A 19,987-nucleotide genomic window follows, 5' to 3' on the forward strand; every position below is an offset into this window, starting at 1 on the left:
GATATAGAACTTGTTTTTTTTAATAGTAGCTTCAAGAGACCTTGTTTTTTCCACTTTCAGATACTATTCTCTTTGTTTAAAAAATATGACTGATGTTTTCAAATGATTAAATATTGCTCATATTAAAATTAAAATAAAATTTTACATTTAATTATCATTAAAACTATTATTCAAAATAAAATAATTAAATTTAATATATTGTAATTTTCATAAAATTGTGAAAATTCTTATTATGAGGGCGACCTTTAGAGTTTAAATCTAAACATCCAGAGGCTGGGTTTCGGTTGCCTTTGGCGCCAAACCAGAGAGAGATTTTAGAAGAGGCGAAATGGTTCGGTTGTGTTTCGTTCTGGATCTGCGGAGCTTGGCACCTCCATTGCTGAGAGACATAAAGCAGGTACAGCCATGGCTCTAGAACCTGCACAATAAACCTCGTCTTTGCTATTATCTCAACTTCTATGCTTTTAACCTTTGCTTTGTTATCTGAACTGTGCAATAGCACCATTCCGAACAGATCTACGATTTCTGAATTTTCGTGTCTCAATTTTCAGTCGCTGCTTCAACTCGCTAATTTTTACGCCATTTCGAGTTCGTCCAAGTCGCAGGTGCGTAAATCGGCCACGCTCGGCGATAAGATCGGTTTGTGCTACGTCTTCAAGAATCGTTTATCTTCTTCTGATGAGGTATTGCTTCTGAAACGGTCATATTTGTCTTCAATTCCTGAGTTTGTTTATAATTTCGAATGCACGAGCAATGGATGCGCTATGATCCCTGCGAGTGAGTTTAAAAGAGTGAACTGAATCTGCTGGTGTTGTAGTTGATGATCGCGTACAATCCCGTAGGAAACTTCATCCTACGTGATTTCCACCATGCTGTTAATAACTTGCCATACGATGCTTTTCAGCCTGATATTGATAACATTTCAGGTACTCTCTCTCCCTCTCCGAACCCACATTTTTCTCACTCTGTTGCAGAACATGCATTGACTGCATCGATGATTAATTATCAGATTCGATGATTTCAAATGTTTTGAGTGATCGAGTGTTGTATTCCTGGCAAGGCAAAGATATAGAGAGAAAAGTAATTGTCATAACTTCGACCTTGCCTGAAGATGTGGACTCTGTAGTGCAGAAGAATCTAATGGTGAGTCAGTGTATTCATGGCATGGATTCTGTGCTATTATGTTTGATAAACTTTTTTTTGGTTCAAAAGATAACTTTTATTTAGTATTTTTTGTTTCGAAGGATGCTGCAGATAAATGTGTATCGGTTGATTTTGCTGTATTTCAGCAGAAGTCAAGCCATCTGACAGATACTCGTGAAAACATCAATAATTTTCGTCGTTGCATTTCTCATCTTGATAATTGCTCTGTTCAGACCTATATCCCAGGTTATGTACCCTCAAACAAATAGTGTCATGGCCATACTTATTCAGTATATAATCCCTTTTGGATATAGATTTTGATCTTTGGCTTTGATGAACACAAAGAAAAGAAAAATCTTTCTTTCAATGAACGAGTTAACTTAGTAAATTTGAACCTAGGAAGTTTATGGTAAGAGTCTAAAATTGCAGATTTCAGAGTATTCCACGGCCTGGTTAAAAAATGGCTGCAGATTTTGAAAGATGACATGGAGGAGCCGCTGTTAGCTCGCCTCATCTTCAAGGACAATCTTTTTGAATCTGTGAACCATATATTCTGCAACCTGTTTTCACCAGTGTATCCAATAACCAACAACTTCAGGCAGTGTCGGGTAATAGTGCTTACAATCCACAATAACTGACCACTTAACAAATTTTAGCGCATGTGTAATTTTTTTTCCTTTTGAATGAAAAGTAACAAGTTTTTATTTGTTTAGTTTAGAATAGCCAGTAATGACGCCCTAAATAAGTGGCATACACCAAATAGTGACGGCTACTGACTAGTGATATGTTATTCCCTAAAAGAATGACCCAATGGATTGTACATTATGTGAACAACCATGTTAACCCATGTCCTTTTCTAAAGATAACAAATCCTCTGGTTGCTTATAATGAACTTAATTATAGGCTGTTTGATTTTCTCCATAGTATGTTAATCGTAAAACGGTTTTAGAGTTGTAATCATCATCGATACTATTATATGTCAATTTTGAATGTCACGTGACCTTGAAACTTCTACGTTAAGGATGGAACGTAAAGGTTGTATTATTACTCAAACAATTCATAGAGTTTTGACAATATTCTAACCAATATATTACACTAAAATCAGTTGCATATACTTGTTAAATGCTGAATCTTGGTTGTCATTCATAAATCCAGAGGCAAACTGGGCTCACTATCCTTGTTTGGGAAGATTATTATTATTAATTGTTCACTAGGCACTTTATGGGATTAGTTATAACTTCAAGTGGACCTATATCACGACGCTAAGTAAACCTTATCTGAAACATAAGAAACAACAGTGTAATAATGCAAAATAGTTTTGTTTTCTAAATAATTCTGCCTTTCGGATGGCCTTGACATCACTTAGAATTGAATCTTGTGCTATCTAGTATCTACAGGAGATCTCCTTTCCTTTAACTTTAGTTTTATGTTCCATTAATTTAAAGGAAAGGGATGAGGCATTAATTATTAGAATTGTCCGTGCACAGACATGCAGATGCCACGGTATTCCTTTAGATGCTGAAAAAAATTTCAGCAGACTTTCTTGCTCCGTTACTGGCTGCAATCTGGAAACATTCGATGTTATTGAAAATTCTGTTCAAGTTGGGGAAAAAACTATTCTGTTTCTTCCTTCATTCTATAATTCCCTGAAGCTCCAGCAAATCACTTCGCCAATCAACATTAATGTAACTGATAGGATAAATTTGGCATCTGTTGATGAAGGTGTGTATTTGCTTACGGTCTTTCGTATATAACTTCAGCTTAATATTATGCAACAAGGATTGATTTTTTTCCAATTTCAATTAAACTGTCAAAGGCAAACGGAGGTTTTATTGCAATCCGTAAGGAACTTCTTAATGGATTGATTGCACAATCAACTTGATCCATCTAGAATTTGTGGTAATAGCCTACTCAAGAGGAAGGAAACGTCTTCATTATTTCACTTCATCCCTTTTCTTTACTTATTTTCATTTCAAATTTTTAAATTATATTTCCCACCAATTTTATTCATCTTTTATGGAGAATTAGAGTGACTGATTAAATAAATTCTAGTAGATCCATCATATTTTTCTAAACTACGCTAGTGGCTTAAGCAAGTTCTAGTAGACCCTGGATCTTTTTACACCATATAGAAATTTGATTTCTTCATTTAAATTTTATGCAGGTCTTATAATCGGGGCCTCATTTGTTGTGGTATCATACTCTTATCATGTGATTGAAACCACTTCAGATGATACTGATCAGTCTGAAGTGAATGTTCAACGTGTGTATAAAATCCACTCCCACTTTGAAATTCTATTTAAGTGTGTCACTGTTACTCTTGCATTGCTCTCATTCAATTTATATTGGTCCAATACTTCACAAAGTTTACATTCCATTATGGCTCTAATTTAGCAGTTTTTCGAGGCCTTTCCAGCTTTCTACACTCCATGAACCAAGGTTTGATATGCTCTTCAAATTATGATTTGGAAACAATGGCAGAGGCTCCATGTCATTGCTATTATATTCTGCAGCCATCAGATTCAGGACCAATGCTTATGAGGGTGAGAACTAGCTTCCTTTTGCTGCTCATTTATCCCTCTTGTTCTCTGCACATTTACACGCAGTAGCATAATGGTAATTATGCCAGTGCCATTCCTCGTTTCCACTGCAGTAATATGCATTTTGGCTAATATATCCGATGGTGATCCATTACTTTCAATTGTAACAATATCCTTAAAATATGCAGCGTCTAGCAGGGGCAGAAGAAGTCCTAGGAGTTCCTGACAATCGATCTGTTGATTCATCAATCAATAAGGAAATTGCGAACTCTGTTCAAGCCTGTCTGCTAAAGGTTAATTTAAACATTTTCCTAAAATGTCTTCGTGTTTTTTTTTTTTTTTTGTTTTCCCCTCCAACGTCATATCTGTAGATAATAACAGTACACATCCTCGTGCATGAAATTTTAATCTATATTTGTTCCTCAATCTGCTAGGAGCTCTACATGTGTGAATTTACCTAAGAAAATTTTGGTTTTTCATCATCTAAAGTTTTCCTGTAGTGCGGGGAAGTAGCATGTTACTAACATCTTGTGTTTTGGAAACACTAATTCCCCAACTTTTACTATTTATGTGTTAACAAATATTAGATGTTCAATTTGGAATGAATCATTTAAATATTTACAATTAGCACCTTCTATCTTGGAATGTGGAAACCAAATTTGCTTGCAGATTGATCTAACGGACTATGACCCATTGCTGCATGAAAGAGGCTTTCATCAAAAATTAAATGTGCTTGTCAAAGAAAGCCTTCAATTTGGGTGAGTTTCTACTTCCAGCTGACATGTGAGAATGCATGTACTAAGAACACCCTTTGGACATGAATAACCACTCAAAAAAATAAGTTAACGTTTTTTTTATTTCTTTCAAAAGAATTAAAAATAACATGAATGGGATGACCAGTCCTTTGGAACATATGCTGCCAAATATAGAGACTGACTTCTTATTTTTGTGGATGGGTTATTTACTAAACGAACCTGAGAATTCTTACATTCACTTTTTTCTGAGGAAAAAGTATGACCTTATGTTTTAATTCCAGGACCTATTTCTTCTGGCTTGTTTTGTTCTGAATGAACAATATTGGCAAACCAATTGATTAGCTGATTTTTCAAAGTTGTCTATACGTTTTCATGTTCATAGTTAATTATGATTTCATTATGCTGTAGGTCAATGTTTTCTAAATTAGAAGGTTCATTTTCGGAACTAAGCTCAAGTCCACAACCTTCGTCTGAGGTGATCGTTAAAGCAGAACCAGCCACAGGTGTCCTGGTGAATGAGGAAGCTTTGACATTGGATATAGCGGATCAAGAAGAGAAGACCATGGCCTGTATTACAGAAGAATGGAAGCAATTGGTTGTAAGTGAAGACCCCAAGTTGTACTCTCCATCTTGTATGTCCAAAGCCAAGTTGGGTCAATCGAGTGCGTGTGTATCACCGCGAGATGGAAATAATAGACAGCTAGACAGAGAAACTTCAAGGATTCTGGAGAGGTTGGAGGTTCCGAGGCCATTAAAAGCAAAGACCATCTCACCTGGTTCAAATGAAAATTGCACGAAAAATACTAGTGTGCCCATAAAGAAGCCTCTTATACCATTTCAGCCAATCCAACCATTTCAGCCAACTCAAGGTACAGAACAAGTCTTTGTTGGTAGCCAGCTGATAAAACCTAATTTCCAGAGGCTAAAAAGGAAACATAGATGAAAAGAAGGCAACTCCACGTTTCACGTAAACGTATCTTCAGAAAGTCGATAAGGTTAGTCTATTTCTTTCCTCTTTTGAGTTCTTTTGCAAGTGATTTTTTTATGTAACCTGCTTAAGCTAATCATTGAACAAGTTTTAAGGGGCAAGAAGTATGCAAATGTCTAAAAATTAATGCTCATTTAAGCTTACTGAACATATTAACAGATCTTTGAATCATTAAGTCTATCACTAAACATATTAATAAATCACGTCTTTAGAGACTGTTGCACTTACAACAGTTAAACATAAGTGTTAATGAGTTGGAATAACCTTGATAAATTAGTTTGGTGTCCAGTTGATTCCTTCAAACTTTTATTTTGTTTGGATAGCTAGTCTTAATTCGAAAACTACGGACTTGAAACAGTCTGTCAGAGTGATATTTTCTCTTTTTTTTTTGTTATTTGCATATATTTTACATATATTTTTAGTTTAATTTTTACAATCCTTTTAGAAAAATTAAAAGAACATGTTGCGTTTCTTTAATCCGATTGGTTTGATTTAGATTTTACTTTATAAATATCTAAAGTATGCCCAATCAATTTAAATAACAGATTTAGTCAAATACTAACCATGTTCAACCATGGTTAGAAACTAAAAAACTATGTTTCATATATTAAAGCTAGCTCAAATAAAAAAGATATATCTTAGTCATTAAAGTAATGATATATATTGTTATTTAATTATATTTTTAATCCTTAAAATTCATGATCAATCTCTTTTTAATCCTTTGGATTTATAATAATATTTTATTCATTCAAAAATTACGATTTTGAACTAAATGATTTTACTCGTTCAAAATAAAGGTTTAGAAACTAGAAGAAATTTCAAATTTTCAAATTTGATGTTTAGAGTTTAAAAATATACTTTTTAATTTGAAACCATTTTTTTAATATTCAAGAGACCAAAACCATATTCATTTTTTACTCAAAACATAATTAAACTTCAAATTATATATTAAAATTTTATTACAAATAGTTGTTATAAACAGGTCATCCTTACCAGCTTAATTTATTTTTTTCTAAAAGTCCTTATAAGTTTAACGTAAGTACTAAACATTTATCCAATAAACTAATCAAATCTTAAAACAACTATGCTATAGACTTTTTGACAACCGACTTGAATTTATTTCTATACTGATAAAGGAAGCATGAACAATAAAAAAGTGAATTAGTTACATAAATTATAAGAAAAATGATGCAGCCAACTAAAAGTTTTAGTTTCTTATACCAAATTTGAAATCAAACCTGTCAATTTTGTTCTGTCGTATTCTTCAATTAATCAGCATTGCACAAAAATACTAGCATTTCAAATAGTTTTTTGCAAAAAGTGCTGAAGGATAGTTATCTTTATATCCTCCATTAGCATAACGCAGATAACGACAGTATTTGTTGCAGAATTCTCCAGACGGAATAACATTATAGAATATTGTTTTGGTATGGCTAGGTAATATATTGTTTTATTATAACTGCGTTCACTATGTTTAAAGAATATAAAATTTATTCTTTAAATATTTTTTATTTGTTGAACTCGTGTTTAAATTGTCCACACCGTGTAAACGTTATTTCGAGGAGTAATAACTTCTTTCTCGTGTATTTTTGTTTACCTAATTTATATGGATGAGTTCTTCCTCGTCATACATTAGAAATTCATTTGTATCCAACGAGACAAATTTAAAGAACTATTCTACGTGCAGTTATTCTTTTAAAAGGAAAAAAAGAAAGAAACTTAAAAGAGATTATTTTAAGAATTTTAGTTAGATTTTTTCTCCTACAATTATTTTTGAATTTTTATAACTTAAATTTTAATATTTAATAAATATTAGTTAAAAGTAACTTTATATAACAATGTAATTACTTATTGTGAATTTAAAATATAATTTAAGTTTTCATGTTTATTTATTACTAACTTTAATTATAATAAATATATTTAGTTATTAATTTTTAGAATTGTAATTATATAAAATAAGTATTTATTCTATGTAATGGACAAGTTAAGTAACTAAATAAATATAAACATTATAGTCAAAAAGACAAATTTTAAGAGAATTGTTACTACTACAACTAATAATAATAATAATAGAGATGAAAATGATTACTGTAATTATAGATGCTAAAACTAGCAGCACAATCCCACAAGTTTTTTGATAAGTACAAGTTTCTTGATAATTATATTTACGATTAATTATATTTTTAGTCTCACAAATTTAAATTAATTATACTTTTAGACCCCTGAATTTAAAAAAAAAATCTGTTATTTAAAATTTTAAAAATGAGATTGTAAATCTTAAACATTAATTTAAAAGACTAAAAATAATTTTAAACTCTAATATTTACTCTTTAAACCTTAAACAAAAGTTCTTCTTATTTGGGACCAAATAGAATTATTCGAAATTTGATCGATTAGTAAATAATTAAACCTTAAATTTAAAATAAGTTAAATTTAACTAATTCTTCTAATAATAAATACACGCAACACTTGAATCAAATAGATTTATCTAATTAAAACTAGCTTATATTGATAGAAAACGATAAAGTGGAATGATTCAGAATGAAATAATATTTAGTTCTAATTAGATTGGCAGAAATGAAACTTGACACGCTATTTCATTTATCAGATATAATTATTTTTCCTCTCCCCACTTCAGGAATATGAGGTGGATTCTCTCTCAATGCAATAATAGAATGAAAAGCAAAATAGTACAATTAAATTACTTTTTTTCATTATTTAGATTTTCTTAAAATATAATTGAAACAAAAATCATTAGAGGGAGAAAGAAAAAAAAAGATAGCGAATCAAATAAAAAATGTAATACAAATTTATCATAATTTTAAACCATTCAAATGACGTTTGTATTCCTTTCATTTCCCTTCATTAATTTATTATTATTCTAAACATAAATTTTTACATGGAAAAAATCAATGAGAAAAATCTCGTAAGAGAAAAAAAAAACAATTTTATCGCGGTTGGTAGGAAATCAACTCCCTACTAGCAAGCACAATCCAATTTTGGACACGTAATGTGTTCTTTTTTGCTTTAGCCCCCATTAAAAGAAAATAAGGTATAAAGCAAGAGAAAGAGCTTAACGCATTTGTCAAAAAGCAAATTTATTCTTGGAAATGTCTATCATTAGCTAGAAAACAACTTCTCTTTACACACACAAAAAAAAGCAAAAATATGCCAACAATCTTATCATTATAATAAAATTAATTTTTTAATTAATATTTTTAGTATAGTAAATTTTTAAACACTTTTTTTTTCACTTGCAACACTGAAACTTAAAACTGTATTTAAATGAAGTGAATATAGTTTTATTTAGACTAACCAGTTGTAAACACGTTCCATTGTAGAATCATTCTATTAATTAAAGCATTTTATAATTGGTATTAAGCAAAACAATTTCATAATATATGATATACCTATTACAATATTTTTCATAAGTTACATAACACTTCTGTTTTTTTTTTTACAAACATAAAAATTATTCTAAAGTAAAGGAAATTTGTAAAACAAATCATTTACACAATTCCTAAGCTATTTCACTTTTGAGCTACATTATCCTTTACTCTCTTACAAAATACACCAACATGATAGAAGAAACATAACCACATACTAGGATAAGCTAGTATATTTAAAAAGGCAAACAGTTTATAACTAGTTCAAGAATTAATATATAACAAACTATTCACAGACAATTCTTTCACTGCACACACAATTATCTAAAACAAATAAATTTATCTCCAAATGATTTGTGTATTACACTTGTCTTGGAGATTTTATACATATCATATAGATCCTAATAAATTTTGGCATGTATATAATATTCAACCATAGTTCACTTTGACACGCCAAAAATATTATCTTTTTAATAAAAAGTGATGTATGTCATCGTAAAAGTATAGCAAATAGAAATAGTGGAAGAAGACATAGGGATAAAAAGAAATTGTCTTTCATAAAATCGTGCTATTATTATTTTTTAGTTTAATTATGTTGATTTTTTTTAGATATTAAATAGATTTTCAGACTGATATTTAAATTGTGTATATAATTTAACATATTTTAATTTAAGTTTCTGAAATATCAATTAACACATAAAAAAATTAATGCTATTAAATTAAAATAATTATATTTAAAATTGAAAAACAAAATATATTAAAATTTAAAACAAGAATAAATTTTAATTTTAAATTCAAATATAAATATTGAAAATTTATTTAACGAAATATTATCAGTTATTATTTATTGCAAATATAAAAATGTGGCAAAGAACACTGAGAATTAACTAAGTCCACTAATACGAGATTACGATGAAAGATGTGTGATATCCACAATCTTTTCAGAATGAATATCTGACACACAAAAGAATTAATGTATATCTATTGAATCTTCCTTTTTCTTGAAATAGTGTGGTGAAAATGTACAGATAGGAAAATGACATAATCTTTTTCTTTCTGGCCCTCTTTAACTATGAAAGATACACTCAACAACTATGTCCACATCTTGGTGTTGCCTAATCAAAAGTGACTCATTCTGTCTTCGACAACATATACCACCAACTGTTTCTTTCATGTTCTGCAATTCTGGATACAACTCTCAAGTGTCATACAACAAAATATTCTTCCTGCATAACTCAAACAAACTGACATAACCAAAACATAGTTGCACATAAGTTGGCAATTTAGTATAATTCCAACTAAAGTCATTCAAGCTCTGCCTTTTCTTAGAATAAATCACAAAATTAAAATATATAATTCATTTAAACAATCATTTAGCATTTTTGTGTGTGTATATACATATATATTCTAGAAACATAGTGAATTAATACAGACTATTCAATACATTTCAGATGAACAAATTATTCCCCCTTCTGTATTATTTTCCAGTTTCTCCCAGGTCCTTCCCCTAGGATTACAAAAGACAGAAAAAATAAAAAAATAAAAAACCCTTCTTGTGATGATATTTTCTTGAAAATGAATTACATGAGTATACGACACTGAGACACATCCAAGCAGAAGTCCACACCTTTAGCAGTTGGTAGGTACTACTTAACCATTTACCCACCTCTTCCCTTCTTCCTTTTACAAAGCCATAACAACTAAAGTATATAAACTTATTTATGGACCACCAACAACATCACACAACATTCATGATTGTGGAATAATCATGCAAAGTGGACAACTTTAAATTATGTCGTTTCACATCCTTCACTTGTTATCGATAGTTCCCCTGTCTTGTCAGAAATTTTCTTTGTGGAAATCGTACTTGGTGGATGTGTTGTGAGAGAAATCCAACGCCAGCTGACGAAGCTCATGGGTGAGAGCTGATGGCCCACAGTAAAACACCCCTGCATCACACAAATAAAATCATCTCCTCTCATCCAAATTATGTCTTCGATTCAAAGAACACGTTTTTTATCCGAATCATGGTAGTGCCTACCACGCGACTCTTTTGAAAAAAAACACAGCAGCCGGAATTATTGCAGTGTTTGAAACAGTGAATCTTTGTCCGATTATCTAAATCTAAAGCTAAAGCACGAGTTACCTACCAACACGAGCATGTGGATGATTAAGGGCTATGCGTTTGTAAACTGTGCGCCAATTGGGTTTGGCAAAGTGAGACATGACGCGAGTTCCAGAGACAATGTCAAGGCCATTCTTTGCATGGTTGATGGACTGCAACATCGCAATGAGAGCAGAGCGAGCATCACCTTCTTCGTAGACGCTGGTGCAGTAGCTGTGGAGCTCTATCACCTTCCTTCGATCTTCTTCGGCTACCTCGTTCATCACCCCTTTGAACCAGTCGAAGGAACCCTGCTCTCTCGTCACCCAGTAGAAGTATGCTCTCCTTGTCTTGAACTCATCGTCGCCATTCTTCGCCACCGCTCCCTCCTCCACTTCCTCCTCCTCTATCCCCTTCAACCTCTTCACCATGTCCTTCAGAATGCTTATCATTGGGGTAGCCCCTATTCCTAGCCCCACCAACAGGACCACCTCGTACTCCCTGTAGTCCTGTGCCGGAGCCCCGTATGGTCCATCCACCAGAACTTTCGGGAAATTTCTGCAACCATAAAACCTCATCGTCTTTTGTCTCTTTCTCATACAGACTGGTTTTCGTCAGATGAAAGAAAAAATTGAATAAAAAGACTTCATTTATTTTCGGGGGTCAGAGTTACGTAATTTTCAGTATCTTGTCAATATGCTTGAACCGACAACTTAACTTGCATGCAGAAATTTTCAACAGACGTCCTTATAACAATAATGTTTTTTTTTTAGCAGACAACCTGTTTTTTCCTCACAACATAAATTGACAAGTGGATTTTATTATAAATATACACACTTGTCATATGTATCATTGTTTCACTGCCATCCTATTTGACAGTGAAAGATAGAGTGAGCAGTGTAACGATGACAGAAAATTTAATACAACAAGACAAGAAGTATCATGTGTATCTGTAATATATTTTATTGTTCTTCTTAGAATGTCAAAAAATTAATGTAGTAATTGTATATTATATATGAGTATAATACATACATGCTACTTTTATTTTTTAGTATGTAAATATTTTACAGACATCTCAAAATTTCGTTATCTCTTTTTAAAATGTTCACCTAACGCTTACAGAAACAGTGAGCATGTGCTGGTAAGGTGTGCTGAAACTCTCGGTAGCTGTCATTGACCATTAAACGAAAATGGACAAACAAACATGCCCCGAATGATGATGCCCATGTTTTGTTAAATAATTTCGATCCAACTTGTTTTGTGCTCTCCAGCAGCCATCAATTATTGGATTTGTACTTTTCTCTAATGAAATAAAAATTTGGTGATATTTTGAGTGTTAACTTAGGTTCTACCTTTAGTTAAAAAGTAGTTCCAGTGAGATTTAAACTCCTATACTGAACAAATTTTACTGACATAAAACTCATCGTGAAGTTTTTGAACAGATTAGTAAATATTTAAATTCAAGTTCTGAAATTTCATTCTAGAGCATTATTTTTAGCAAACATTAAGTTAACTGTGTTTGAATTTGATTTAGAAAAGGTCTTACATTGAACTGCTATCTCCTTTCAAGCATTCTGCTCTTAGAAGTCCACTCTGCCCATTGAGGGGTTGTTGGCATGCCTGCAAGAAACCAAAATAACATAGATTGTTTAATTATGAGAAACCCACATACTAATTAGAAAAAAAATATTGTTAATTTACCTGTGAGAATTTGGTTTTCAGACTTCGGGTCCAATCACCAAGTATTTTTATGTGAACGCTAAGGTAATCATCATCAGGGGCTGAAGTTATGGAAAATGGATGCCTATGGATGCATAAACAATGAACATACATTGATTAGATTTTGTGGAATGAAGATTACATGCAAAACTTTTCATTTAGAAGATGGTTCTTAAAATGCAAACCATTCAAATGGAGACACAGCAGCACAATTGACAAACATGTATTGTCCACTTTTGTAGGTAAATCCCTGTGGCTTTGACATTTGAAGTGCTAACACGTTTCCAGGGTAAAGAGTCACCTTCAAAGTTCACAACATGCACACTTTTTAACCTTAGCCAAAAGTAATCATGGCAGAGCAAGGTGTTTCTTCATGCAGTGAATAATCAAATTCCTATTTTTTGACACATACCTTCAATATTTTGACAGACTTGATGCTTGATCTGAGTGCTCTAATCAGTCTTTCTAATGCATAAATGGTAATGGGAACCGCTAGATACATCCATGTCTGCAAAACACATAATGTTAAGTGCATGTGAATCCATTATCTTTCAACTCGAAACAAGTGTGTAAAAACACTTGAGGGTTAAGTGAAGGTGCTAACCGTTTTCTTGTACCATTTATGGGTCAAGTAAAGTTTGATTCCATGCACAACCAACAGGGCATAGACAAAAACGAAGAGATGATGAGAATACCAAAAGGCATTGAAACCTGTGAGTTTGTTGAAGGGTTTGGGTAGTTTTGTTCTGCCTCTCCTGAATGCAGGATTGGCCAATGTAAAAGCTATTGCCATTAGCACAATCATTATAATCCCTGTTACTCCTTCCCATGATTTGACAAAATACCAATAATCTGATGGTCTGTCTCCGAAAAAGGGTTCCATCAGCTTGTACTTCTCATCACTTGCATGAAGAAGGCGAGGAAAATCACAAGTAAGATGATAGATGGCATGCACACCAACACCAATGGCTATTGCCACAGCTATTACCTGAAAAAACACTATCATTTATACTACTAATTTTTATACCTTATTGACTTGTGAAAGCTGCATAATTCACCAAGCATGTCACTGAAATAGATATATTTCTTTTCCTGTTCTTGAAGGAGCTAGCAGAAGTGAGAATTACCTTGTGGAAGTTGATGTTGTCGTCAAAAGGAACTACAGCACCCAGTTTGGTCTTATTCCTTAGCCAGGTGATGGTGTTTCGGCAAACAGGTAACAAGATGAGAGCCATGTTCAATTTAAGTGTCTCTGCTGCACCTTTTGCCATGCATACACAATGGCCCATTACCTCATAGGCAGCTCTTCTCCGATACTGCACAAATTTATAGGCAAATAGGCCTAACATCACACCAATCCACAGGGCAAGTACCCAAGATCTTCGCCAATTGTCCAGCACAAAGTACTTGGCATCCCTGTACCACCTCAATATTACACTGTCCACGTATGTAGGCTTAAGCTTTTGGCTTAGCATTTGACTCAGATTCTTGCTTTCTCCTCTTGTAGTTTCCTCTGGTCCATGCAACAGAAGTGTTTCCAAGTTGTCTATCTGTTTTTTCCCCAACAAAATATGGCCAAAAAAGTTAAACAATTGGGCTGAGTGGAGAATTCTATAACATTGAATGGAGTTTTTCCATTCTAGAGATTGCAGGCTAGGCTATTTCAGTTACCATGATGTATCCTGAGTCATCAGGGTCCAGTTCTTCCATGATCAAAGCTGCATATTCCTCTGCTTGCTTCTGAATGTTTGACAGTTTGTTGGCAGTGGCGCTAAGGCAGATAATCTGAGACCAGAGTTGACCATATATGATCAAAAAGACTCTTGATCAGATAGATGGGGAAATTCAGATCACTAGAATTTTCTGATAAAACACTTCACACAACTCTTGTACGTTGACTAAACTTGAAAAGTAATGATTTTGTACTTTACCTCTTTAATTTCTTCCTCGGTGATTCTTCCATCCGCATCTTTATCAACCCTGCGTCGAAATCCAAGTCAACATCAGTGAAGGGTGATATATACTTGCAGGGAATCCAGACAAATGCATCGTGTTTATATCAACCAAAACAATCAATTACATGTCAAAGAATGTTTTGAGCCTAGTATCAAAGCTCTGGTCAGAAATATTGTCCCAGAACTCCCTCAACTGGATCTTGTTAATGGAACCCCCTTGAATACCTCTCTGCCTAGCAAGAGTATCAAAAAGCTTCTCCGCATAAGCCTCGGATTCCTTGTTCAATCCTACAATCAAACCCAACGACACTGTCAAAAACTACATTCATGTCATTTGCAGTAAAATAATGAGGTTAGCTACCTAAGCATTGTGCAAAGAGAGCACGAGGAAGATAGCCATCAGAGTTAGCAGTGAGCTTCTCAAACCGCTTCTCCACCTCAACCCACCCTGCACCCCCATCGGCCATGCTGATAAACTTGAGCCCTGTGAGAGCATGAGCCACTGCAGACTTTGTTCTTTCAAAGTGTTTTGGTGCTGGTTTTGAGAAAGAAGCCAAACGCTTCAGCTGCTTCATGCGGATAGCAGCACTCTGAACCACAGAGGCCCCAAAGGATTTTTTCTTCTCAAGCCTCTTCCCTGTCAAACCCAACTTCTCACCGTCTTCCTCTTCCACCCCATCAACACCTCCAAAATCTTTAACACTGTGTAAGGCCACAGAATCACCATGAATGTCCATGGTGACCTCAACATAGCGTCCTTCACCATCAGCCTGAGATTTTCTGCCACTGTCAAGTTCAACATCAGTGCCAGCTTTTGACTCTGAAGCCCCTAAGTTGTTGGTGTTTGTGTCATACCTTTCAGCATCAGTTAGTTCTATGTCTGATTCACGATTCTGAAGATCTGCAGAAGCTCCTCCCATTTTCTTTTCTTTTTTTCTGATGAACACACACACACACACACTTTCAGGTCTCTTTTTTCACACTCATTTGTTTCTCTTTCCCTGCTAGCTGCCACTCCTGGCTTTGCCTGCTATATGTACGTATCTTAACATCTCGCTATGGACAACAATGACAGCCATATTATCATAGAAAAAGCTGTTCAAAGTGACTTTATTTTCTACTCTATATATTATAATGGATGTCTTTGTTTATTTAAAGCATTTAGCTTATCTTAATTTCCTTGCACTTCTTTATAATAAACCATCTAATTTATAGACTCTGTAGGTGTTTCAATCAATGTCAATAACATCACAAAGATAACAAGTTTCCAACGTAGTTTCATTATGTTTGACTCAACTCAATGTAAAATGTGTCATTCTTTTCGTATTTAAGTTTCAGTGCCATGTTTTACCACTTCCTATGATTATTATTTTGTAGATTTTACCATTCCAGTGTTTCTTTCTCATTTTCTCATCAAATTTTAATGTACTGTAAAATTAAAAATACCATTATTTCTACACTTCCAACTCTGAAAAACAAAGATAAATCATTGAAGTATATGCAGCTCATTTATTTGTGTTGCAAATTCTAAGAACAATGATACCCTTTTTTCAGATATTCTAACAAAGATTCTATTAATGGATTAATGATTTGATATAATCTTTCAAAAAATTTGGAAGGTCACATGCTCATTAAATTGGATTGGAATGAAACAAAATTCAATTCTCATTCATTTTGTTTGATGACAATGATCAAATGATAAAACTTTAATGTGACATAAAGGTAACATGGGAACAACTTTAATATGGACATAAAATTAAATGTATAAGACTCACAATTATTATTCTTTAAAATGAAGTTATATTTTGTTTTCTACTTTCAAAATTCTTGCTCTTTTTTAATTTATTTTTCAATTACATTAAATATAAAATAAAATACATTACAAAATATTATTCTCACACAGTGCTATAACCAAGATATCCAATTAGTTAATTTAATTTCACAATTAATTACTTCAGTGAGATATCCTAAAAGGTTTAATCTAATCTCACAATTAATTCAGTGTGCAACTTAAGATAAATCCTACTAAAATCAGAGTATCCATCCACTATTTTGCCATAAACTTTTTATTATTATTTTCTTCAATAAAATAATACATATAGTTTGACCTTTAAGAAATTTGAAATCATTGTGTGATACAAAATTTGCATAGTTAATAGTATATTAATTAATTAAATATTTTAACATAGTAGTTAGTTGGCACCACATTGAAGAAAATCTTAGAAGATAAGCAAAGAGCGTAATAAAAGGCAAAAATCATGTATGTGACAGTGGCATTGCTTTTTTCACCATTTTCATCCCAAACAAACCCAACCAAACCATTACTTATAAAATTCAATTTATCAGTGTTTGATTGGACCCACACCACCACTGCAACCCTAAACACATTCTATTCAATTCAATCTTAAAATCTTGCACATGCATTAACTCATCTGTCACTCTCACACATTGTTTTTAGTAGCTTCTGTTATCATATTTTATTAGCATTTGTGTTTCTTTATAATTGGAATAGAAAATTAATGTGTATGTTTTTAATGTAATCAATATTATGCTTTTAATTTGTATACATAGATGCTGCCATAAGTTTCATACTAGATTTTAAAAATAGTTATTATTATAAAAGTAAGATGATCTTATTATAGATAATAAACTATAATAAAAATTAATTATTGGCAAAGATGTAAGAGTATAATTTTATACATTGATTATTGGAAATATCTTCTTGTGATTGTTTGTCTTTTTCCATTTGCTAATGTGGGCATGTTTTGTAGTATTCTAGGTCATGTTGGGGTGATCTTTTCTTTGAACATAAAAGTTTGTAAAAAAAACAATTATCTATAAACTAAAATTAGTTTATATATCAAATAAAAATAAATTATATGAGAAAATTTGGATAAATTAAAGGGAAATGGGTATCACTAACTCAATTGACATGATGATGAGAAGTTGGCCTTGGTCACTCATAATAATTTTTTTTTATTATATTGGGAAAATCAATCATTTCAATAACGTGATTTTTGAATGGAATCTTTATAAGATTAGTCAACACAACACAACCACTCAATAATGCAGTGTTTGGTACGAAATGAAATAGTGGAAATATAATGCTTTTTTTTTTACTACGAAATCAAAAACTTAACCATTCATGTTCATCGTGTCATATTATATTAATTTTTTCTTATCTGTAAAAATAGTTGGCAGACATTATCACAAGCAAAATCCTATTTTAAGACCCTTTTTTATTGCTGAATAAAATTTTATTTTGAGGACTGTTGATGAATAAAATTATTTCACATTTTTAATTTCATTTTATAGAACACTGTGACAATTTGTTTGAAAGCCATACAGTTTTAAATAAAAATAAATAAATAGAAAATAATATTTTTTTCACGTAAATAAATTAATACATAAAGTTATATATATATATATATATATATATATATATATATATATATATTAATTTTAATATATTTTACGTATCTACCTCCAAAATGATTGTTTTAAAAAAGTGAATTTAAGTACACTCAAAAGTTGAGACATAATATCTAAAGTTGATACATAACTGTACTTACACACGATAAATACACCTAAGAAAAAACTCAGATATGAACAGAATTAGGGATGGCAAAAAAATCCGCGCCCGCGGATATCTGCGGATAAAATCCGCGACGGATAGTTGGTACCCGCGGATATTTACTATCCGCGGGTTACGGGTAGCGGGTTTTTTAATACCCGCTTATAAACGGGTCGGGTGCGGGTATTATACTATCCGTATCCACGGATATCCGCTACCCGCAAAAAATAAAAATAAAAATTTAATTTATATTTTATTAAGTTAAATTTAATTAAAATTAACATTAATTTATATTTTATAAAGTTAAATATAATTAAAATTAAATTTTAATTTATATTTAATTTAATATATATTATATTTTATATATTTTTTGTAATTTTATTTAAATTTTATTATAATATTTTATAAAAATATATTTTTTTAAATATTTATGGGATATCCACGGGTATCCACGGATATCCGCGGGTTTTAAAATATCCGCGGATATTTTTTAAGCGGATATCCGTGCGGGTAGCGGGTCGGGTAGCGGGTGGATTTTTTTTTGTCGGGTCGGGTTGCGGGTAGGTACTATCCGTGCCCGACCCGATCCGTTGCCATCCCTAAACAGAATACATAAGGAGAAAATATTAATAATTTATATAAGGAAGATAGTAACATTTTATATAGCATAAGTTAAACAACTTTGTCCATTTGATTATGTACCATAATTATATTATAAGACATCACGTATAAATCGCTAAATAATCGGTATATATACTTATTTATGTATTTTGGTGGATCTTTGTTGTAAGAAAGAAGCTTTGGTTTCCTAAACTTCTTTTTACATATATAAATTAATGTATAAATAAAAATATTTTTAATTTCGGTATATTTTATTTATTTATTATCTTCAAAATTTATGAATATTTATTTTGATACTTTTAATTTTTTTGTAAAGATCTGGTATTGTTCGTAAACATTTTAATTTAAATCATATTTTATTTCACATAATTTAAAATTTATATCATATATTTCAAATTTTATGTATAGTTATTTAGATCATCAATTACATAATAACTGAAAAACTTATATCAAACTTATCATTCAATAAAAATAAATACTAAATTCATCAATCATCCAAGTATAATAATATTTAAATATAAAATAACTTAGTGAAATGCAAACAATTTCAGCATTGATAAACATTTAAAAACACATTATTTAAACTCGAAAAAATATTGTCTTTACTCGACTCAATCTTCTCATTTAATAAATTAAACACATATCTAAATTAGTTTAACTCTCATTTTTTCTTACTTAATCATATATGTTTGCCAAGTGAATTTTTAATTGCTCAACAAATAAAACACTTAAATTTATATTGAATTAGTTTTACTCATTGGAGAAATTGCGACTATACAACGAACAATACAATTATCCAATAACTAAACATCTTTCATACTTTGCATAAAACAATATATTAGAATTGTGGGGTTGTTTGAGTGGGTGAGTTCATGAGAAGTGTGGGTATAGTATTTTTACATTAGAATGAGAAGAAAGTGTGGATGAGTGTGAGTGTTTGATCCTAGAAATGGAAATGGAAGAGGATGGAGTTTGGGTTTAATGGTTAAGTTTGAGTACATTGAGAGATGAAGTTAGTAAATAGAGGATGATGTGTATTTTTGTAGGGGTTGTTGAGTGAAAATGAGTTGGAAAATGGAAGAAGATGGTGTTAAGAAGAAGTGGTGTGTGTGTGTGAAATGTGAAAACAAAAAGAGAGTGAGAAAGGGGTTGAAGGTTTACGTAAATTTGAAAGGAAGAAGGAGAAAGAATAATGGGTTGGA

The 19,987-nt window shown here is 31.9% G+C and overlaps 2 protein-coding genes across 4 annotated transcripts; one reads left to right on the forward strand and one right to left on the reverse strand.

The window, feature by feature from the left end:
- Positions 1-289: 289 nt before the first annotated feature.
- LOC124827159 (uncharacterized) lies at positions 290-7,058 on the forward strand. Its single transcript, XM_047300158.2, has 12 exons — positions 290-397; positions 552-683; positions 818-926; positions 1,010-1,143; positions 1,245-1,389; positions 1,573-1,751; positions 2,631-2,865; positions 3,308-3,406; positions 3,541-3,686; positions 3,872-3,976; positions 4,353-4,441; positions 4,847-7,058. The coding sequence occupies exons 1-12, from the start codon at positions 329-331 to the stop codon at positions 5,379-5,381; spliced, it is 1,977 nt and encodes a 658-aa protein (XP_047156114.1). The 5' UTR covers positions 290-328; the 3' UTR covers positions 5,382-7,058.
- Positions 7,059-10,264: 3,206 nt separating this feature from the next.
- Positions 10,265-15,758, reverse strand: RBOHA (respiratory burst oxidase homolog A). 3 transcript variants are annotated; one of them, XM_047300160.2, is made up of 13 exons: positions 15,446-15,752; positions 14,952-15,376; positions 14,716-14,878; positions 14,567-14,615; positions 14,307-14,420; positions 13,763-14,185; positions 13,240-13,623; positions 13,048-13,143; positions 12,821-12,936; positions 12,618-12,720; positions 12,463-12,536; positions 10,963-11,474; positions 10,265-10,761 (listed from the first exon to the last, which is right to left on the reverse strand). In XM_047300160.2, exons 1-13 carry the CDS (start codon positions 15,508-15,510, stop codon positions 10,652-10,654), a joined length of 2,634 nt encoding a protein of 877 aa, XP_047156116.2. In that variant the 5' UTR covers positions 15,511-15,752; the 3' UTR covers positions 10,265-10,651. The 3 variants fall into 3 exon arrangements, with proteins under 3 accessions (XP_047156116.2, XP_047156115.2, XP_087959434.1); XM_047300159.2 differs by having other exon boundaries at positions 14,952-15,751; XM_088103308.1 differs by lacking the exon at positions 10,265-10,761 and having other exon boundaries at positions 11,125-11,520; positions 14,952-15,758.
- Positions 15,759-19,987: the final 4,229 nt, after the last annotated feature.

This window comes from Vigna umbellata, chromosome 1, assembly GCF_029865625.1.
Source record: "Vigna umbellata cultivar VRB3 chromosome 1, Vumbellata_1.0, whole genome shotgun sequence".
NCBI lineage: Eukaryota > Viridiplantae > Streptophyta > Magnoliopsida > Fabales > Fabaceae > Vigna > Vigna umbellata.

What these genes read in the sequence shown, in the direction of transcription:
- LOC124827159 (XM_047300158.2), top strand. Translation starts at nt 329, where the DNA reads ATGGTTCGGTTGTGTTTCGTTCTGGATCTGCGGAGCTTGGCACCTCCA. An exon ending in TGATATTGATAACATTTCAG is followed by an intron (nt 927 to 1,009) that starts GTACTCTCTCTC and finishes ATTAATTATCAG; the next exon opens with ATTCGATGATTTCAAATGTT. An exon ending in CAGGACCAATGCTTATGAGG is followed by an intron (nt 3,687 to 3,871) that starts GTGAGAACTAGC and finishes TAAAATATGCAG; the next exon opens with CGTCTAGCAGGGGCAGAAGA.
- RBOHA (XM_047300159.2), bottom strand. Translation starts at nt 15,510, where the DNA reads ATGGGAGGAGCTTCTGCAGATCTTCAGAATCGTGAATCAGACATAGAA. An exon ending in TCTCTTTGCACAATGCTTAG is followed by an intron (nt 14,879 to 14,951) that starts GTAGCTAACCTC and finishes GTTTGATTGTAG; the next exon opens with GATTGAACAAGGAATCCGAG. An exon ending in GCTGTGTCTCCATTTGAATG is followed by an intron (nt 12,721 to 12,820) that starts GTTTGCATTTTA and finishes ATGCATCCATAG; the next exon opens with GCATCCATTTTCCATAACTT.